The sequence below is a fragment of the Acipenser ruthenus genome, chromosome 5, assembly GCF_902713425.1.
Source record: "Acipenser ruthenus chromosome 5, fAciRut3.2 maternal haplotype, whole genome shotgun sequence".
Lineage (NCBI taxonomy): Eukaryota > Metazoa > Chordata > Actinopteri > Acipenseriformes > Acipenseridae > Acipenser > Acipenser ruthenus.
Genome location: NC_081193.1, coordinates 82,043,611 through 82,067,810, shown reverse-complemented (window position 1 = coordinate 82,067,810; position 24,200 = coordinate 82,043,611). Strand labels below are relative to the sequence as shown.

General features: G+C 35.4%; 1 protein-coding gene across 4 annotated transcripts in view; it reads left to right on the top strand.

Moving 5' to 3' along the window:
* LOC117402639 (glutamate receptor ionotropic, kainate 2) overlaps positions 1-24,200 on the top strand; it is a 211,012-nt gene that overhangs the window by 177,698 nt on the left and 9,114 nt on the right. For all 4 annotated transcript variants that reach the window (XR_009328750.1, XM_034003986.3, XM_059024630.1 and 1 more), the window contains 2 exons: positions 8,206-8,431; positions 21,964-22,214. Coding sequence is in view for 3 of the 4 variants with exons in the window: in XM_034003986.3 (XP_033859877.1) it covers positions 8,206-8,431; positions 21,964-22,214 (477 nt within the window). In the remaining variant the exon portion in view is untranslated. The remainder of the gene's footprint in view (positions 1-8,205; positions 8,432-21,963; positions 22,215-24,200) is intronic.

Here is a 24,200-nt window from a genome sequence, read left to right as displayed (position 1 = left end):
AGGCACGTGAATGTCTGTAATTGTAAATATTCTACCGAATTGGCAGATGTTTTCCTGGGTAGGGTCACATTAGGTAAGGCTTCAGGGGGAAGGCTTCATCTCCAACAACTACCAGCGGAGTCTTCATTGAAGAGCCTGGCAATGCTCTTGGTGATGGTACTGATAGACGGTTTTGTTCCAGCGCCTTTCCCAACACAGACTCTGCTAAAATGTGCCCGTCACTCCAGAGACCACTGCTGCCGATGTCTACGAGCGTAAAGAAATATCTTGCATCGCACTTTGCAAGAAGCACAATGCTGAACCCACCTTTATAATTAAAATATTGTGATCCAGAATTGGAGGGGTGCCTGGGTAGTGACATGCTTCCCATCAATAGCTCTGATGCAGTTGGGATAATTCCACATATTCCAAAATTCGTGGGCAATCTGAAGCCATCGATCACCTTGCGGTGCTTCTAAATATATCGGCTGCAAGACAGACCACAGAGCTGCACAAGTCTCCTGTAGGATGGCACATACAGTGGATCGCCCTATTCTGAAGCTGAATGCCAGGGAAGTCTGGTTGTCTCCTGAAGCCAAGTACCTGGAAAGAATCGTTATAATTAAGTATTAATTTTGTGAAAACCAAATCTGTGTACTTTTCACAATCAAAATGTATCATAAGTTGAAAGAAATAATCAATTTACCTTAATGTAACAGCTACTCTCTGGCCCCCGGAAATCGGTTCTCTCAGTTGAGTAGTTTCTTTTCTAAGATGAGGTCCCACATTTTTATTTGATTTTTGTTGCGTTTTTATTTTCTCAGTTTCAGAAGTTCAAATTGATAGAGCTCAGAGGTCACATCACAGGATTGTCTCATTGACCAATCAGAATGAATTGACGCAGGGAGAGGATCGCTCAGTGTGAACTACAGCCTGCGTCCGTTCATTGAGTTCACATGAATCGTATGCCCAGTGTGAACCAGCCTTAACTCTTCGTCAGTAGCAATAACTGGGCTTACATGGAATGCAGAAAGGTTACAAAGGCCCCCCGCATCCATAAACGTGATTACCTTATCATTTAAAGCAAAACAATTAATAATCAAAACTGCTTTATATTGTTATTTAATTGATTCATTTTTTAATAAATGTTGCTTTGAAGTGTAGTCTTGTCTGCCAGTAATCAGAAGCTTTGATTGCTGTATGTGAAAAATGTATATTTTTTGCAACCTTTGGGAAGGTTGGAGAGGGGTACAAATGCACCTCAAAAACATACTGTGGGCACTTAGAAGAATGATTAATCCCCTTTCCTAAGTCACACAAGGTCTTGGTATCAATATTAAAGTCATAAATAAAGGTAATCAAATAAATCAATCAACGTTTAATCAGATGTAAAAATATCCTGTGTTTATAAAAGAGCTGCTGTTGACAAAAGGTAAACACATGCACGGCACCTACATTATACAAGGGTTGGACATAACAAAAAAAAAAAGAAAAAACACTAGCCTTATGTACCACACATACTTACTGCATGAATTAGTTAATTAGGTATACATCCCAGATATGTGACATGTGTTTGCTCATTTTCAAATACTTTTATTTATCTCTGCTAAGCTATTCTTCAAGCTTATGATAAGAGTTCCACTATTTTTAAGGGTGGAGGGTCTCCATTTACATTGTACTCTTTATCTAACTTTTCTCGTCATTTTATTTCTGAGAGTTTAGTTTGGCACATTTGTCTCGGTAATAAACATAGAAATGTAGAGATTTGAAAAACAATTTGATTCTATTAAACTTTCAGTAGGGCTAAGATGGCAAAGTCTTAAAATTGTTTTGAGAGGGATAAATTACTGTACCTCAAGGATTTTGTCTTTGCCTTTATAGAGGTTAAAAACCTGCAGAAAACACTTAGTGGTGAAATATCAGTAAAGACATACCATTTGCATAATACACAAAAAGTGTGTGCTTCAGATGGCAGTTCGTTTTTTCAGGCCTAGTTCAGGTTCTTCTGTCTATCTTGCATATTATACTGTATAAAAGAGAAAGTCAGAAATATGTACTGTATGTATGTATGTATGTATCTATGTATGTATGTATATGCAAGCTTGTGCAAAAGAAAACCAACATATTAAACATAAATATGCAATTGCCTCAGAGTTTCAAGCTGCAATATTTAAAATGGTTAGAGAATAATGAAACCTGCTTAAATTCATATTGTGCAATATAGCACAATTTATTCATAATATTAAACATTTATTCCTTTGGAGATGTGCCTGAAATATTTTTATTTTCCTTAGCCCATCGTTTATTATCACTTTTATCAAACAAAGGCACGGGCTGTCAGCTCCAGAGATTCGTTTGCTTCAGATTATTACGAATTGTATCTGCAACAGGAGCATGATTATTTATTTATTTTTTTTGGTTCATTTGTATTCCGGAACATATTTGAAAGATTTAAGTGTTTTTTTAGGTTTGTTCTGACTGTTAAAAAACAAAATTGACTATCCAATTGCTCTAAACACTTAAGAGACCCACTCACAATGGCAGAGGTGTTGTTTTTCACAGTTCCCTTTTAATTAATGATTTAAACAACAGCAGTATTTAGATCTGCCACTGTTTAGATCAGTTGAATAAACCCCATGTGTATTGTGTGAAACTGAAAAAAAAGTGGTCTTACATAGAATCATAATGATCCAAAAAGCACATGTGCAATAAAAACTATATATGCTTTATGCCCATCAGTGCATTTGTATTTTTTCTCTGCTCGTCCCTTTCTTGGCAGGAATGTCTTTCCTGAATTTTGTAATTGTGTTCTATGGGCCATGACAACTGCTGTCACAAAGGAAAGAGTTCCGTGTGAGCAGGTTTTATAGTTTTTGTGCTTATGCTATGAAGATGAACTAGGCAGGGTCATTTTTGGCTTTACAGTACACCAACTGGGGTGATGATTTTTTTGGTGGAAATACATCAAACAATGGAGTATTTACCCACTCTGTATTTTTTTTTTTTAATTATTCGTAACAATTTGAATTTTTTTTTTTCTCCAGCAACATAAGGTTCAGTTTTGCTTTGACTAACATTTACTGTCTAAGCCTTCACATTTTTAATTGTGAACAGTTTAGTCTTCAGAAATGTATTTTCAAAAAGAGGCTCTTGATTTAAAATAACAGCTGTTTACATTGGATTACTCCCACACAGCTATAGTGATGTTGGCACAGGATCAGAGCAGGTTTTTAGGACTTACCTAAGTGGAGCTGGAAAAACGGTCTATGATAATATGAAGGTTCTTATTATGTTATGGTGTTGATGTTGTGAAAGCTCTTATAGGGAATCTGTAGAACATATATTGTGGAAAATTATTGTCTTTTGGAACTGTTGAGAATGCATGCAGGGTTTGTATATTGATATACAATTGTTAGGGACTCCAGCAGATTCACATATTGTGGGAAAACCCTGCTGGCTTACTTTATCAGTTTGCAAATGCTTGTATATGTGTTTGTATGTACTGTAGGAGTTATTGGTAGACAATAATACTAACAGGTATTCATACGGGGTGTAGTTAGTTACTGAATGTACCATGTTCACCAAGAAAGAAATACGCTTTACCATTTATTAGCAAATCAAATTGAAGCAGATGAATTAATGATGAATTGCGTGATAGAAGACAAATGGACTGGGGAAAAATTAGTGATAGTGTTAAGATTTGGCCTACAGACTTTGGGGGGGGGGGGGGGGGGGTTGTAAAGGGGTGACCCCGAGCTATCCAGGTCTCCAGGCAGCTGAAAGAGTTAGTTAGATCCAACAACTCCTGGGCACATGACCTGCTGCACAGTGGTGGTTGGGAGGAGGGGGAGTTTAGAAACAATGACAGATTTTAGTGAAAGGCCAAATGGGTAAAGACTGCACAACAGATTGAGATATGAGATTCCCATGGTGGGCAAATTTAGCTCAAAACCTGAATTAGACACAAGTCAACGAGCAATTTGATGTTTCCTGTTCTGGTGAGTTGCTTCACCATTCTGTTAAATAATGTGCATGTCTTATATATCGCTGCTGCATTTTTTTAACGTGTGTAGGAGTGGTGTGTCAATTTAGTTTGACAGTTTATTAACGTTAGTTTGTCTGTTACATTATTATTATAGTTTATTAACATACACATACTTACTCAGTTCATGTGCATCATGACAAGTAATACATATTTATTTATTGATTCATATTGTGTCTGGTGGTCAACTCTGTCTCAGACGAAGACTACTGTAGTATAGTGACCAAAGCAATTGCAAGCAGTGGTAATGCAGAAAAACGCAAATTAAAAATACGTTCTTATAATTCTGAATGGGAGATGATGTGGCTTGTTTATTGAGACGGCAAGATGTACTGTAGTGTGTGTGAAAGAGCTGCTGTGTAAAAAAAATGTATATGCACGCAGATGTCCGGATTTTCAAGCATCTTCGCTTAAAAGACACAGACACGGCGATGCTGTTGCTGTTACTGGAATGCAGAAAAAGATGAAAACACACATAGATGAAGGCAACAAACACTGCTTAGAATCCCACTAGCATAAAGAAAAGTGTGTCTGTATTCATATATATATCTATACACAGACAGAGATTGGTTAAGCTATGATATAGCATAGAGTTTAAACGTTCATATAAATATACCAAAATGCACATCCTTGGAGTTTATTAGCCTTTGTGTTTACTGATCATTTAGTATCTGATGGACGGGACGCAAAAATTTGGGCATGTGCGTTTCAGGAACACATGAGCAGAAAAGCTAGCGTGACCTCTGATATATATATATACACTGTTAACATCCCGGTCTGTACGCATGGGATGCCACCTCTGCAGTGAAGTCAGCTCTTTTGTTTAATAAAAAGCGTGCGCTGTGCAACTATGCATCTGAAAATAATTTCATGTTGCAACAAAGCCGGAATCTATATTGATCGTTTGAAAAAAGGAGCAACGCAGGCATATCTCTGTCGCGGATATAGGGTGTCAAAAAGCACTGTTTTCTGCCTTGTTCTGCAACAATGTGGCAAAGCAAAATTGATTAAAGAAAAAAACAACAAAAACTGAACTCTTCATGTCAGGTTGATTTGGAATAAAAACTCAGTTAAGGATTCTTGCATGCTGGATTAAGATTTGGTGCACTTTGAAACGATTCATGTCAGATTGATTTTTTTCGCTTCAATTAAAAACATAAGAACATTTAGAAAGTTTACAAATCAGAGGAGGCCATTCAGCCCATCTTGCTTGTTTGGTTGTTAGTAGCTTATTGATCCCAGAATCTCATCAAGCAGCTTCTTGAAGGATCCCAGGGTGTCAGCTTCAACAACATTACTGGGGAGTTGGTTCCAGACCCTCACAATTCTCTGTGCAAAAAGTGCCTCCTATTTTCTGTTTTGAATGCCCTTTTATTTAATATCCATTTGTGACCCCTGGTCCTTGTTTCTTTTTTCAGGTCGAAAAAGTCCCCTGGGTCGACACTGTCAATACTTTTTAGAATTCTGAATGCTTGAATCAGATCACTGCATAGTCTTCTTTTTTCAAGACTGAATAGATTCAATTATTTCAGCCTGTCTGCATACGACATGCCTTTTAAACCCAGGATAATTCTGGTCGCTCTTCTTTGCACTCTTTCTAGAGAAGCAATATCCTTTTTGTAACGATGTGACCAGAACTGAACACAACATTCTAGATGAGGTCTTACTAATGCATTGTGAAGTTTTTAACATTACTTCCCTTGATTTCAATTCAAAACTTTTCACAATATATCCGAGCATCTTGTTGGCCTTTTTTATAGCTTCCCCACATTGTCTAGATGAAGACATAAACTCCTAGGTCTTTTTCATAGATTCCTTCTTCAATTTCAATATCTCCCATATGATATTTATTATGCACATTTTTGCCTGCGTGCAGTACCTTACACTTTTCTTTATTAAATGTAATTTGCCATGTGTCTGCCCAGTTCTGAATGCTGTCTAGATCATTTTGAATGACCTTTGCTGCTGCAACGGTGTTTGCCACTCTTCCTATTTATGTGTCATCTGCAAATTAAACAAGTTTGCTTACTATACCAGAATCTAAATCATTAATGTAGATTAGGAATAGCAGAGGACTTAATACTGATACCTGTGGTACTCCACTGGTTTATATATATATATATATATATATATATATATATATATATAACCAGTGGTATATATTGTAATAAGACTCGCACCACTCACGGTTTTTCCCCCTTTAAAAACTGACCCAGACACAGGGTTTTCACGCGCTGATGCGCTATTTTTAATAATCACAAAACAAAATAAAACCAAACAAACACCTAGCTCTACTGAGTACTAACTAGCCGGAAGGCTAAGCCGTTTACCTGTCTAACAACAAAACACTCTGTTCTGTAAACTTACTTTTACTGTCCTTGTCACGACTGTTTGGAAGCAGAGCACCCCTTCTGCCTCCTTCTCCTCAGCAGCCCCGAGCAGACTGACTGCACCTCTTTTATCCCCTGCACCTGGCTCTAATTTAATAATAATCACCAGGTGCAGGGGATAATTAAACAATAAAACAATTAGCAAATTATACTAAACAATAAAGCAAAACTAACAAAAATGTGCCTGCGCACATGTCTTACACAGGGAGGTTTTTAACCCCCTCCCTGCTATGTTACAATATATACACACACACACACACACACACACACACACGCACCTACATGAAGATATATTCCTGGTGTCCTGGTGGAGGAGTTTTAGATTTGAAATGGCTGTGGATGCAATAATATCATTTGATGAAGTGAGATATTACCTGAGTTACTGCGATATGCCAAGTGACTGTCTAAGGTGTAAACAGGAAACTAATTGATGATGTCACCAGGCCAAGGTCCAGTGGTGTAAATGAGTGCCCAGATATGTGTGATCTGAGCCCAAGGCACAAACAGGAAGTCTGAATAATACAATAAAGTAATAGATACCTTTTGAAATGCACCAGTCGTGAACTACATCTTAAACTCCTTAGCGGAGCATTGGCTAATTCATATCAAGAATGTCAAGAATTCCACCCAAAACAGAAATTTCATTGATTCATTTTGGTATTTAGCATTAACCTAAAGTTATGCACCTGTACTGAATAGTAATAACAGGTTCTGGTGTTTGTACTTACAACTTTGAATACACGTCTTCTTTTATCATATTTATCAGAAGATCAATGTTGAATCTACAGATTTATTTTTACATGATTTTAATGACATTTGAAAATAAATAATCTAACTGCATGGAAATTAACCTAATGTCTGTTTAAGTCTAGATAGAAATGAAAGCTTGCCTTGTATTTGAATATGGGTAATTTTCTAGTTTATATGTATAAGTCTTGCTGTGAGAAATATGTGAGTACTAACAAAGTAGGCAGAAGACATCTGCAGTAATTTCTGCTTGCCATATTCTTATTTATATTCAGCTCTTAAGCACTAGTCTTAGAAGCAGTTTGGGCTTTCTCTTTGTGCATGTATGTTAGTGATATAAAGTTTAAATCAGACCGAGCTGGTATTTTTTGTAAAAATATATACATATATATATATTTTGTAAAAATGTGCATTTTAGAATGTCTTTCTGTTTTTATGCATGAACAGTGAATTACAAAAAAGACAACACATCTTATGACAGCAAGGACAATACGTTTATTTATAGAATATTTATATTTTACTTTTTTACAACATTTTACTTGCTCTCCTTAAAGATTCAATTATTTAAACAGTGGTATATAAGCTTGACCAATATATAAGAAGCAATATAAGTTGGCCTTCCACAGAAACAGCAGGGAAAGTTGACTTTAACACTCGATTGTACTGTATGTAAACCCACATTTGGGTTTAAAGTGCAGTGTTGTGTTGTGCCTAATATTTCTATTTGTGTTTCTTGAGGCCTAAAACCCCAGCACGTATTTACATGAGTTTAGATGATAAATTCTGCTCAGTTCCTCTGTTGTTTTATTACACAATATATGTGAATAAAATATATCTGTGTTTATGTACAAAAATACACCAGATTGAAAAAAATGTTTTTAATGTTTTTTTTTTGCAAACCTTTTAAATAACTTAGGCCTTTGTATTGTGACTGGTTACACCTATTCCTGCTGTTAATTGAAGTTGCTCTAAACTTTTCAATAAATAAGGGCTTTACACAACTTCACATTAGTTTAAATAAACTGTAACAATGTTTTTTTCTTCCAGAAATCAAAAATCTCAACATATGACAAGATGTGGGAATTCATGAACAGCCGAAAACATTCTGTGCTTGTGAAGAACAATGAAGAAGGGATCCAGCGTGTGCTCACCTCTGATTATGCCTTCTTAATGGAGTCAACGACCATTGAGTTTGTTACACAGCGGAACTGTAACCTCACACAGATTGGTGGCCTTATAGATTCCAAGGCATATGGAGTCGGCACTCCCATGGGTATGTCATATGTCAGACTTTTCAACTTTCTACATTAATCACTGTTAATGACAATAAAAAAAGGAATGTTGGCAACCAAATGCTATTAGTTATTTGCACAGACAGTTTACTTTCATGTATGTACCAGGCCATATTTGTGGATCATCATATATAGCACACAGCTTAATCTTAAATATATATCAAAATATGCAACCTTGGAATGTGCTGAGTAATTTGGAACCTACTTAGAGTTAAGTCACGACGTGTAATACATTCCTCTAGTGCAACCCAGAAGTGCATTATTCAGCAGGTTCATACACTGAAAAAGGCTCCAGGAATATCTGTGACCAGGAGTATTTACACATAAACTAAACATCATTAAGGGGTCTGATTCATAATTTTAAGCTTTGGATTGCTGTTTTGTTAATGTTATAAGCCTCTAAAAGGCATAGGGGGTAGCATCCTGTACTTTCACTGTGTGTAACAGGGTTCATTATAAAACAGAGTGTTAGAATGCTGCATGCTGATTGGTCCATAGGAGCTAAGGCAAATCACAGCACATGTGCTAACCATGTATCACTGTGCCACGCAAACCCAAAGAAAACACCTGTCAAAATACCTGCTGTCATGGAAAATACTGAAAACATTACTTTTGAACAGACAATTGATGAACGGTTACAAAACGAAGCGGCATCAATTCATAAGAGAAACTCTCCCAAAACTGAAGAAAAGAAAAAGTTGACCTGTCATGCTGAGGTACATAAATGTAACATTGACATGCTAGAAAAAAACTTGAAATGAAATGAATACCATAAAACAATCAACTTGGGCTGTTAAATGCTTAAATGATTTACTTTCTGAAAAAATATACACTCTGACTTTAAATTAATTACAAAAGAACAGTTAAATATTATCCTTAGAGATGTCTATGGCGCAGTCAAAAATTGTAAAGGTGAGCAATATGGAATAAGAAGCTGTGTTCGGCTCCATGGTGGATTAAATTGCCCCCTGCTAAGTTTATCCTGGAGTTTAATGAGTGACACAGAATTCACAACTTCAAATAACGTGCCTGTGGGTACAATTAAAAAACTGAGACGAGAAGGCCAGGATAAAACACAATGTCACCTCGCAATAACAGAAAGAGACATTCAAATTATTAGACATTCTGATGCCCTAAACCCTGACACAGCTACTGGTCTTGTTAGTAAAGTTTGGTTCGATGTCCAATTACATTTCAGATGCAGAGGAAAGGAAGGAAACAGACAACTAAAAGCTGACTCTTTTATTATAAAAACAGATGAAAACAGAGCTATGCCACCATGGCCTTTAATGAAAGTACAAAAAAACAGAACAAAGACTCTCACCACGGATTCATGTTTGAAGAGCCCAGAAACCGCTTGTGCCCAGTAGCTTCACTGGAGAAGTACCTATGAAAACTTCCAGAAAACCTGCCTGCCTTTTATCTTCATCCCAACAAAGCAACAAAAAAAAAGCACCTTAAACTCTTGCGCTGTTTGGTATACGCTAGAGCCAATGGGAGTGAATTATCTAGCAACAATGTTACCTGGAAGGCAGGCACCTCACAGATATACACTAATCATAGCATCCACAGTACATTAGTACAGAAACTGTCCAACGCTGGATTGCAAGTGAGAGAAATTATCTGTCACCGGCGGTCACAGATCCGAGCCCTCCCTGCAGGGTTACTGGGCAACAGACCTGGGACAAATATAGTTCTATTTTATATTTTATTTGTAAACACCAACTATTTCAAATAGTTCAAATATTCAAATATAAATTGCACAAAGTCAAATATTATTTGAAAATATTTACATTTTTTGGCAGAAAACAAATACTCTTTGAAACTATTTAATAGTTATTTGAAAAAAAAGATATATTCAGCTATTCCCAAATAGTTAAGGAATAATCAAAAACTAAAACCTAATTATTACTCTAAATGCATAATTGTGTACCAAGTCCTTCAATTACCTCATGGTGGTTAAAGAGGATTTCTAACGAGGAAAATGCTAAGCATGTTCAATTCAATAACTTCAAAACAGGCCATTAAACCAGTATTTAAAGATATTGCATTGTTTTCATATATTTACCCACTGGAATAAAATATTACAATATTTCAATTAATTGATCAAATTAAATCTAATTGAAATAGAGCAGTTTCAAGGACAAGACTTAACCTGCTTAGAATGCAGGATAATAATTAGGCTGCTGTATGTTACAGTTACATATTTATGAAGAGTTTAAAGTATTTCAATGTATTTAAACTACTTTACTCATATTTAAATATTTTCAAATAATAATTGCTTTCCACAAAATATTTAATTATTTTCAAATAATAGTTACTTTCTGCAATCTGTATTCAATTATTTTCAATTATTTGCAATTTGTATTTAATTATTTTCTAATAAGTTACTTTTCACAAACCATATTTATAACTATATTTATCCCAGGTCTGCTGGGCACCCTTGCTAGAAAGTAGAAAGCGCTGGAGCAACATCTTGTCAGGGGAACACTCCCAAGCATTGCCAAATAAACAAACAAGATTAGATGAAAGCAAAAATCTTCTTGCACTTTAACCCTTTAAGAACCGGGATCGTGTTAACACGATCATACCAAAGTGGGTTCCTAGGACCGCGATCGTGTAAATACTTTGTAGTACAGGCTTGAAACACACATCAATGGATAGAGGAGGGACTGACGTTCACTTCCTGATAGTTTTTTTTTTGTGTGACGTCACTGAGAGGGGCATTTAGGGCCTGATTTTCAAAAGGGGCAAAATAACTAGGTCACAAAATTATTTTTAATACCTGATTTATGTAACTAAATCAAGTTATTCATAATTTCAGCAGGTGGGTACATTACCCGTTTTATATCAACCATTTGAAAGCCATATGTTTAGTGACCCAAATCAAGTTTTAGCAATCACTTTGCGACCTAGTTATTTTTGAAAATCAGGCCCATAGTGTCTAAAGGGCGGAGAAAGTTTTGGCAGGGCGGAGAGAAAAGACATCACAGCCTTGTAAGCAAGGTAAGAAAGACATGGAAAAACACTGTAAATCCGATGTATTTACAGTTGTATTAGAAAATGTTTTACAACATTTAGAAATATTAAGAAACAAGTGGATAAGCATATACTATTTCATGAACTAAATGTATCAGGTATGTATTTTCCTTATTATGATAATAATGGAATTAATTACTATTATTTTATTTACAAATATTTATTTTGAGAAAATAAATCGAGAGTAGTGTCCATTTTTGCTTATATAAGACCTTGAGAATAAACATGTATTATGTCATTGCAATCACTCAGCAACATTTCAACAACGTTTTCAGGTCCATTGGTTGATAGAATAATGCGTTTTATAAAAGCAATAATGCACTTGAGGGCATGGCTTGTGCTGGATATTGTAACTTCTTGGTTGGTTGCAGGGACCCAGCTGCACCTCGTGTCTAACAACACACAAAGAAGTGACAATATCCAGCACAAGCCATGCCTTCTCGTGCCTTACTGCTTAATTATAACATGGCAAAACATGGCTCAATGTTGTTATTATTATTTTATAACAAAACAAAACCTTTTTATTTTTAAGTATTAATTCACCCATGCAAAATTAGTTTTGAAATCTATGTCAGCTGGAAATATTCATTTATATATGTAGATATTTACAGTCAATTAAACTCCTTACACCTTTTTTTCAATTTTCTGACGTGTTCTAAAACATATCAGATATTAAGTAACGTGTGAAGAGAGAAACCATGTATATTATTTTTTATTCTTTTCCATTGCACTTGATTTAATCAACCACAACCACAGCCTCAGACAAAGCCAGACATAGGTGAAAAGTGTTGAATTGAAATCAAGGGAAGTAATGTTAAAACTTTACAATGCATTAGTAAGACCTCATCTAGAATATTGTGTTCAGTTCTGGTCACCTCGTTACAAAAAGGATATTGCTGCTCTTGAAAGAGTGCAAAGAAGAGCGACCAGAATTATCCCGGGTTTAAAAGGCATGTCGTATGCAGACAAGCTAAAAGAATTGAATCTACTCAGTCTTGAACAAAGAAGACTACACAGTGATCTGATTCAAGCATTCAGAATTCTAAAAGGTACTGACAATGTCGACCCAGTGGACTTTTTCAACCTGAAAAAAGAAACAAGGACCAGGGGTCACAAATGGAGATTAGATAAAGGGGCATTCGGAACAGAAAATAGGAGGCACTTTTTTACATAGAGAATTGTGACGGTCTGGAACACAAATAGGAGGCACTTTTTTACACAGAGAATTGTGAGGGTCTGGAACCAACTCCCCAGTAGTGTTGTTGAAGCTGACACCCTGGGATCCTTCAAGAAGCTGCTTGATGAGATTCTGGGATCAATAAGCTACTAACAACCAAACGAGCAAGATGGGCCAAATGGCCTCCTCTCGTTTGTAAACTTTCTTATGTTCTTATGTTCTTATAGTCTGGGTTTACATGCGTGTGAAAATCGACTCTACAGTCATGACTATCACGCGAATACATCGTGAAACAGCAAAAAGGCAGGATCAATCGCTTTCTCAAGATAAAAATAGCTGTAAAAACCCATGTAAACAGGAGCAGAATCGTGCTTGTGGCTCACAAGATTTCAGCAGTCAAGATCCATTTCTTCTGACTTAATGTCACGTAATCTACAGCAGAAAGGCTGTATAAAATAAACACACACACACACACACAATGTACATTTATGGACTACTGGTACTTTAACATGATATACTCATACCTACAACCACTGACAGCATTATCAAGGTACATTTTAAACATCATCCACATTAAAATGAAAGACAAATTATTGGATACAACTCAAAAGTTTTATTCAAGCACATCATATCAAAAATCTGCACAGCCGAGACACTGTATTTAAATGAACAACTAAACATAAAACGGTTTATTTTGTAACTTACCACATAAAGCACTACTTTAAAAAATGAAAAACTATAATAAAATAAACATTTCAAAAGAAACTAGTGTGTAAACAGGTTTATGTACATACAAAACTGTAAAAAAACAAAAGTAGTTTTTAATCTAAAACGAAAGTAACATATGATTCCACTTGTGTGTGTGTGTTTGTGTGTATCACTCGCAGCACAGAATCCAGGTGTGTGTGTGTTGGAAAGGTAACCAGACAAACAAGTAGCTAATGCGCGGCGTAATTCAGAATGTGCACAACAACACGTGAATTCATTTAAATATACCCTCTCCTAAATGACTATGAATTGAGTAATCTGCATTGGCACGGCCGATTATTTTTCCCTAAATCAGAACTGCATGGCAACGCATTTCCTGAAAAGTACGGCAAACACGTCGTGAGGAAAACTGTCATGACTTGTGCATGTAAACACCACCATAGAAATGGTTTCTATTAGGGCTATCAATTAATCGCAGTTAACTTCTGCGATTAACACATACATTTTTTGGCAGATTCATTTTGTTTTAACACACGTTAATCGCACTCCTGTCTTGTCCCTCTTAGCATACCGTAATTAATTTCCTGCAGCACAATTTTAGTGCATGCCAGGACTGAATGAGTGTGGTCACTGTTATAAAACGAATATAAAATTAGTCACGGAACCGCATTATGTAACAAGCACTCAAACTGAAGGACTTGTTAATGGGACGTTTATTTTCTTAAAACTATCTGACGGTTCATTGGATAGAAAGAGGGTTACTTGTATCTACTGTTCAAGGGTAAGGCAGCAGTGTCCCCCACGTGGGATTGAACCCACGACCCTCCGGTCATGAGTCCAGGGCCCTAACCACTATTCCAAACATGCTTTCACTTCTCAAAATACAGTAGCCGTTTTTCTGCTACAGACAACAATACAACAACAAATGAAACCTGTCAGTTTCGACAGAGTACTCCTTTAGAAATTCAGGATAGCTGCAAACCCATAAATCAAGCTCAGTACGATACTATAACCAGCGCTGTTGGATAGCTACCGACTGCAGACCCGTTGACCTTGTAGATTTGTTTTATTTCAACAACCACATTTATTTTTAAACTATATTATTTACAATTATGGAGGATATGACCGTTACTCAGTGAATGTTTTGTTTTATTTAGGCAATTTCAAGGTATTAATAAAAGAGATTTTAAAATTATTATTATTATTATTATTATTTAAATGGAAATGAAAAACATCAGTTTATGAGTAAAGGAAACTGATAATTGTAAATGCAGTAAGGTGAGTAATAAACTGACTCCATTGTGATTTAGCAGTTGGTTCAAATAATTTAACAGCAATGCTGAATTGTAAGTAAATATAAAACTATAAAAATAATCTGGAAATAGGAAAACATGTTTTTTTGGATAATAATAATAATAATAATAATAATAATAATAATAATAATAATAATAATAATAATAATAATAGTGTAGGATGGTAAAGTTTATGTGTTCTCTTTAGAGGAGCTGGCAAGCTTGTGAAGTATATAAACAATGTCCAAACAAGATTTCTTAGTTCACTATTCTTTATTTCCTTTGCACAGGCTTGTTGCTTTTAGTTACAACATTAGAGTACAGAGCTCAATGAAACTTGCTCAAAGTACCCCTCGTCCTAAGACACCACCAAACTCCCCACAGTTCAGCAGCCACGTCACAGTGCTTAAGGTCTTCCAGTTAAAGGTACAAAACAGAGTTCCAATGAATCATTTTTGCTGTATTAATTCTACACTAATAATATTAATAACATAATATGAACAGTGCAAATACTGTAACCTGGCCAAAACTATAGAAAATACATTCCAACATTACAATAGCAACAGTAATAAAACGCATTTAAATAAGATGGATGCAGTAATTGTATCAATTAAATATGCAATTAAAACCAAGATTAACTGAGATTATTATTATTTTTTTTATCTCAAGATTAATCGTGATTCGTTTTTTTAATCGCTTGACAGCCTTAGTTTTTATACAATGGGGTTTGATATTTGATTCATTACAGTACCTTTACATTTGCTGTTACCATTGTATACACTATGCCTTTGGTTGTTTTGGATAATTGTTAATTGCAGGTAGCCTTTAAATGAAGAACACAGGAAATAGCTAATAACATGAGATACAGATAATAAGATACGCTCTGAGTGCATCCATTCGGTGAGGTTACTGCAATTATTTTGACTATTTGGTTCAGTTCCGATCAATTAATGGGCACTATGTGTACTCATCATAGCATGCAATAACTAGCCTCATATCCATTACTTTATGCTGTTGTTAAATAATGCATGGATTATGGTCCATATGTTTGATAGCACATAAAAAAATTGAATGAAATATGCTGTGTGAAATTTGTATATGACTATGGAAAATTGAGAATTTTAATCTATAAATATAACTTAGCACTTGTATTCAGTCTTTCTTTGAGGTTGGCAAATCAGGTATGTCTTACAGTGTGTAAATCTAGAGATTAGCAAACATTAGCTTTGTCTGGCAATCTAAAAAGTGCAGCTAGCTTTCAAATACACAAGGCCTAATGCTCAAAATTGTTATTTTCACATGCTCTTGCTACTTAGTCACTACGGGCATGAGGCATGTGGAGACTGCAAAGTAATTTTTCAAAAAATCATGATATTGCAATGTCCATGCAAGAGACAAGTAGACTTTGGGGGACACTCATTTGGAAGACAGAAGTAGTCTGGCTGTGAGGTCTAATTTGGTCAATGCAAGATTTATGGATAATTCTTATGATATTTATATTTTCTGATATTTATATTTAGTTGGACATGTGAGTGGGGTATGCTTTGCAAAAAAATATGTGGTACCATTTTCTTTTTATGTTAATTATTTTTTGTATTATCTTTTAGTAAAAAATAAATGGAACAGCCAGGCAACTGAGCATACCAGAAAGCAGATGTCTGACTGTAGCACACATTTATAGTCAATCTTATAAAACCTAGACCTTAATTAAGTCATCAGTAAATCTACATTTTATGATTAAAACAGATGTACTCTATAATTCGAAAGATCTTAAATGCATCTTAAATTAGTGATTGCAACTTGTGTCTATCGAATTTCATATCATAAATAGGTATATCTGTGTCTATATAGTGCTGCCAACTTTTCAGATCTGAAAGTCGCCATATCGGGCTCAGAAAGTCGCTATTTTAAAGCAAAAGTCAGCAAACAATCGTGGTCACTCTGGAAAATGATATCAGCCTATGAAAAATGACCCACCGTCCGAACTAAATTTCATAATTTCATTGAAATTAAATATTTAGCTTTGCAGGACAAATTACATTTTATGCATGCCTATTGTAAAAAATAAAACAACCCCACACTCAATATTTAACTCTAAAAAAGTCTTTATGAGGAGTCACAAAAAAAATCCTGACAGCAGAAACACGGATAAGTTAATCAATATCTCAAATACGTAAAAATATTAAAGCATATATTTAGTCTTAACATGAACGACAACAACAAACAACAATTTTTTCAGCCTTCTTAAAGAAGTAATCCCAAGAAGTCTCTCCTGTACAAAAAAGCTAACAAAAATAAAAATGATAGCATGATATTTACATTTTGCAAGATTTTCACAAATTATTTATAGGATTTACAGTTAAAGGAAAGGTTAACCGCTCATCTTCACATATAAAGTTGGTTTGAAACGTCTAGGTGATATGGTTGCAAATATCAAATGAATATCGAACTTCAAACCAACTTTACCACTGGCGATGCCATGTTGCTGGGTTGGTTAGAACCAGGTTTGTGGTTGTTAGGCCTGTTGCGAAGCAAATGATGCATTGGGCCCTATTTAGCAACGTTCGCAAACCCCTAAGGCAATCGCAAAACACTGTATATATATATATATATATATATACCCTTGTAATCTATGCATACATGCATTGTTTTGTTTTGTTTTTTATTCCAAAACAAAAAGGAATAACAGAGCCAAATAATAAAGTGTCGCTCAACTCAACATTGAAATGTATATCGATTTGTTTTTAGTGGGTTCAAAGCAGAAAGGACTTGCAGTATATTCTTTGCTCAGTTTAATTTGGTTGTCACAGGAAGATCAGGAGTACAGCACAGCATTGAAACATATCAATGATTCATTGGGGAAGATTTGCTAACATTTTATGAAGTCTTGCCAACAGGATGTTGCCCTTTTTAAGTGAAATACAGTGCTCCTTGTTATTCGATAATTCAGTAATTAAATTAGTTCAGTTCTGATGGCATATATAGCCAATTTTTAAAACAACACGACCCTATCCTGAACTACAATGTTTTTAAGTAAAATAAAGAATAAAAACAGTAGAATCAGTGCTACTGATATAAATGACAAATACAAATAATATCATTTTGGCAGACCAGAGTTAAATGATGAAGATGTAGATGCTGTCAACTATTTGTTTAACACATATTTGCCAGCATACTGTAGTGACTTCTTAAATATCAGGAATAACACTGAACTAATCAGAGAATGGTAGTAAGATATTAAGATGAGTTTGTGACTATGGTTCTTGGGTGACTCAACCCCACATATATCCTCAGTCCCCATTTGAAGGATCACACAACCTTTTTAACCAATCAGATTGCTCAATCTGGCTTTAGTATAACTACGTGGCTATATAACGAAACCGCTAGCAGTATCATTGTATGATTAAATGTATATTTCAATGGTTTGGCTTGTAGTTGTGCTGTTGCTGCCGATTGGCTAGCTGTGCTCCAATTGACTGAAAGGACTTTGAGTGGTGTGTAAGTCACAATGCACTCCTGCTTTTGATTTCTGTCGTCTAGGAAATGGAAAAATAAAAGCATTCCATCACTTTGGCAACCATGGAGACTAATGCAGAAGAGAGCAAAGTTAAAAGCAAATGTGTCTAGATTTAATCAAGACCTATTCAATTGCCATGCTGTTAATTATCATTTGGAATGTTAATCTCCTCATACAGTATGCTTAAAAACAAATTACAGCTGTAAATCCAAGGAGCTGTCTGTAATATGCAGTCCTAGAATGAAAAAAAGGGACTAACAGATTGATGCCTTAGTACTATAATCCATAGATACCCTGAAGAATATATATATATATATATATATATATATATATATATATATATATATATATATATATATATATGGCTATTCAAATTGTGATTAGTAGTAGTATTTTTTTTACATGTTCCTGGATCCACATACAGTACTATATCTCTCTCACTCTATCTTTCTCTTAATAACTTTTTTAGAAGAGTTGAACAGAAAAAAATATATATATATTTAAAATCCACCTACCATGCTTTATTATGTGTTATTAAAACATTTTACTGTTACAATTCACCATGCTGTTATAAAGTAATGTGAATTTAGCAGCATTTTAGCTCTCATATATTGCATTTTCTTCCATCTTCTCCATGAGACCACTTATACTTGGACACTGGCATATGGGGTTGTATATGAAACCAAAGGACTGTGTTTCACAGAACACACGTATACCCTAGTATAAGATCATGCCCCTATTTGTGCGATTATGTGTACAGTATAGGAGGTGGAGCCAGCAAAACTGAACACACGATGATATGAATAGATTGAGGAGGAACGCCTTCTTCCCTGTCATTTACCAACCAGTTTTTTTGCAGAGTGACATTTATTGATTCTTTGAAAAACACTGCTGATGCTGAAATTAAAGTAAGGCATAACATGTAGATGCAGATTTTATAGAATACATAGATGCCATTAGTATTACAAATCAAGGACAGCCTAATTACACAAAAGTGTGTATTGTATATTTCTGTACATATTTCATTAAATAAAACCTTTAGAAACATACAACTTTAAAAAACAAAAAACTTTTTTTTTTTTTATAAAGTAGACTTTATAAATACATATGCATATGATTTATATACTAATATTTGCTTGTATTAAAAAGGAATCTCTGCAGTTGGAATTATGATTCCCTCGTGGGGATTTGTTCACAGCCAACAACTGGAACAGTGCCATCATTAAAATTGCTAATTCTAACCTTATGCAACCATCGACCATATGTACATTATATACTCACACAGTGAGATAGCACAGGCCTTTCATTCAGCGAATGACAGAGACACTGAGTGCTGTATCGGCATTCCACATATTTAATCAAATTTAGGTTTGTAGGTTTTAGGTATGACTATAGACAGAGCTTACTGTATTTTGTGTAGAGCTGACAAATGAATAGAAAAATCCAGTGTAAAACAAGATTTTTATAGTCAAAGGAAAATAATTTATGTCCAAAGAAGTCTTATTGATTTTATTTGGAATAACTATATGTGTTTCCATAGTTTTTATTTTTATAGTTTTACAGTTTTTAGTTTTTATGCCACTTTAGTATTTAGGACGGTAAGGATATTAAACTTTAAAAGTAACGCTTGTTTTCATTGCCTGTCAATATATGCTATTTGTTCGTGAAACTGTTAGTGAATGGGTAATCCCAAGATAAAATGACCTATGTGATAATATGACATATGAGGTTAATTATGTTTGCTGTGAGCTTATTGCAAGCTTATACAACCACATCTTTGCCAGTCATCACCCATATGTGTCCTGTAGGGCTTGACTAACCTAGAAGGATATTTTTCTCCCTGCTTAGTAGCTTCTCCATTTCCTGAAGAGGGTGGTTGTTGTCTATTAGCAAGACACCATTCAATAAAATCAGCCCTGTTGTACACAGACAAGCTTTATGTAAGATCTCATTTGAGTATATGAGCACTGTTGCCATTCACAATTTTTTCCTTTGTGGTAAACAGGAGACTGATTCTATAACCTGCCATTTAATTTAAAAAAAACCATAATGTTTTGGCATGAGTTGATCGGAAGACTGTATAAAAAATGGTGGCGATCTGGTTACACTCTACTACACAGTAATGCAATCACTGATGCTTTCCACTTGGTTGCACACTATACATGTAGGAAAATTAATCCAGTTTAGAAAAAAAAGGATGAGCATGGTGTGAGCCAGTACAGAGGAATACGCTTCATAGTGTATATGTAAAGCAACACGAGAGTAGGCCGCAGTGCAAACTGAGCCTGAAATCCAGACTGAAACTGGTTAAAAAAACAAAAAACACTACGTAGATCAATCCTCCAAATGTACAGTATTATATAAATAAAGCCAGAGATTTATTAAAACGTTAGGTGAGTCAATGCAATTGATTGTAATATAAGACTGCACTTAGTGGAAACCAAACATAAATTATTGATTGAATCATAGTAAGTATGTGTTATTATTTATTTATTATTATTTGTTTATTTAGCAGACACCTTTATCCAAGGCGACTTACAGAGACTAGAGTGTGTGAACTATGCATCAGCTGCAGAGTCACTTACAACTACGTCTCACCCGAAAGACAGAGCACAAGGAGGTTAAGTGACTTGCTCAGAGTCACACAATGAGTCAGTGGCTGAGGTGGGATTTGAACCGGGGACCTCCTAGTTATAAGCCCTTTTCTTTAACCACTGGACCACACAGCCTCCTGAGATACATGTATAAAAAGGTGTTATTCTATGACCCAAGGGACGTTACTTGCAAAGGTACCATATTGGATTTTTTTTTATAGAGTTCCATTTCACTGTGCGCACAAAACACCACATTAATATTTACACTTAATGAGAAAGGTTTTTCCATTGACATGGCATTTTCCTCTTGACTTGGTTCAGCCAAGGAAAGAGCACTGCAGCTTGCTGAAATGCACATTGTAAAAGGACCGAAATCAGCCTGTATTTCTTTTTCCAGTTATCAGTTATTAACATCCTTTTGTACCAGACCCATTTTTCTGGGTTTAGATTTCTGTGGCAGAACATTCTTAATATTTAAAGAATAGTATTTATAATTATTATGAGCTTTTAAAGCGTCATTGATTATTGATGAATTGTGATACAGCCTTATATTACAACATTGTGTATCGTGATACAGTACATGGACAATAGTACTAAACAGCTACCTGTAGTACTTGAAATGCTTTATGGATAATACATTCTTATATAGTTGGTTTATAGTTGGTAAGTGTTTCACCATGGAGTTTTGTCTTTTAACAAAATAATACCTCATTATTATCTATCATACTTAATACAACGTAGCATATTAGGCCAATGACATGTATTGTGATATAGTTTGTATTGTAATGTGGCCGTGTATCGTGGAAATATGTGTGACGCGTGTGAATTGATACTCCACAACTAAATTAATCTGCACATAGTTTCCAATAAGCTTACTAAGAGGCAGTGAAAGCTAAATGAAGTAGCAAACAATTTGATTAATTCAACACTACATGATAATTTACCTAATCAGATACTCAGGTACATTTCAACATGGGCAAACAGTTCCAGATTTTGTATGTGTGCTTACCTCTGCTTTAAAACCATCCCATTATTTTTATTTATTTATTTATTTATTTATTTATTTATTTATTTATTAGCAGACGTCCTTATCCAGGGCGACTTAGAATTATGCTTTGCTTTTCTAAGCATGTTGCTGTGGATACAGCAGTTTACAAGATCTGCTACCTTTATTGTCTTACTGCAGGGTCTCCTTACCGGGATAAGATCACCATAGCAATTCTCCAGCTGCAGGAGGAAGGGAAGCTCCACATGATGAAGGAGAAATGGTGGAGGGGAAATGGCTGCCCCGAAGAGGAGAGCAAAGAAGCCAGCGCCCTGGGGGTGCAGAACATCGGTGGAATCTTTATCGTGCTGGCAGCAGGCCTCGTACTCTCAGTATTTGTGGCAGTCGGAGAATTCTTGTATAAATCCAAACAAAATGCACAGCTTGAAAAGGTAAAAAAACAGTTTTTACTCTCTGAGTTGCACTAAAAACAGAAATATATATATATATATATATATATATATATATATATATATATATATATATATTTGTTTTGTTTTTTTCCATGTATAATTGATTACAGTATATTACTTTTTTTGTAAGCAGGTAACCTGAGACAAACATAAAATGGTAGAGCTGGCTTGTATTACTTTTTATTTGTAGCCATTGTGTGTTGTTCAGGGAGGCAGGTGCAGGGGCGTCTCCTTAGTTAACCAAGCAATCTATCAATTAACCTCCCTATTTAATCCCTGGGTCGAACACTTATTCCCTGTATGTTTTTTTCGTTTTCCACCTTACTCCCCACCTCCTCTAAAACACAACGCCACCTGTGCAACGGTCTCCCTCTGGGGGCAAGTGATGATCACTTACCAACCTTAGGCCCAGCCGAGCTGGCCTCGACCCCTGAGAGGAGGTTTCTCCAAGAGCCTCTATTTTATCAATCTCTATCATTCCAGGTTCCCCCTGGGGGGCAGCATATATGCTCCCCTACCTTGAGGCCGATCGGTTCAATCTCACCTCCGAGAGGCCGGTATCTCCATGAGCCAGGGGGCAACCCTGCACTTTTCTCAAATCTCTGTTTTCTCTCACTTGTTCCCCCAGGGGCCAGCGTACATGCTCCCTGAGCCAGGGGAAACCCAGTATTCTTTACTAACAACGTGCTTCTCCTATACATTTTCTCTGTATTTCTAACTTGATCATGCCTGTTTAAAAGCTGTTCTCATTAACAGCTAGTTGCCAGAAATTACGTTTAGGAGGCGCAACATTATGTGGAGCTATCAGAAAATTAAAGGTTGCTAAAAGTATTTAAGCATCCTCACAATGAATGTATAATAAACTAAATATACTAGTTTAGAATACTGATTTCTTCGTAGATCAGTACGAAGAACAATCATAATTTCAAGAACGCACAGTGAAATATCTCTGTGCCAAATTTGGTATGCACTAAGTATAACTAAATATATGACAGCTAAGATTCAAGGCAAAAAAGCAAAGACAAGAACACCCATGATATTTTTATTTTATTTTATTTTATTGTTTAATTTTTGCTTTAATGTTAATTAAAGTGTAGTATTTAAAGATAAGATTTAAGACCTGCTATAGTGGGAACAAACCTAGAATTGAAACGCCATCATCCAGTGTGGTTACATGCACATCCAGAATTCCTATAGAAACCTTAGTCCTGTGAGAGTTTGTAGAAAACATGTAAGGATGATGTTATAGGGTTGACTGTTTCAGGTAATGTGGTATTCTCCTTTTTTTCTTTCTTTCTGGAAACAGCACTTTTCACATGTATACACTGTTTGATCATCCCTGAAACAGAATATGAAAGACCAACAGAGTTGAAAGTTTAGCAACCCAAGTTTTTTTCTAGACTGGGCAGTTAAATCCATATCAAAACATACTTTTATTCTTGCCGAGAGAGAACTGTCATCTCATTATTGATTCTTACACTGAATGTCACTTTCTTGAGGATTACTATTTGTGAGGCACTTGTTATACACCAGAAACGCATGTTTTTGTAGTGTGCCAGAGAAATGCACCACTTTCCATTTTGGATACAGTCTAATTTCAAGTATTGTTTAATAAAAGCAACAAAGCAGAAAGTTGTGTGCTCTTATTTAAATGTAAATCTCTTAATTGAAAATCCGTCTGTGATCATTTTAAATGTAGACTCGGTGCCAGCTAATCAATGCTTACTTTACATTTCAGTTTGCCTATTACAGACCCTGAAAGTGGACACAGTCTAGCACTTACCTCCTAATGAACTGTAATTGCCAGCAACATCATTCTAGTGTTTGTCTCAGGTTTGTTAACATGCTGATCAGTGGTGCTGCACATTAATGTGAAAGGCTATCCTGTTTTTACCTTTATTTTTAGAGCCTGAAATTTTAGTGTAACTAAAGCAGCTAGCAATAATTTGGGTCACCAATTAATAG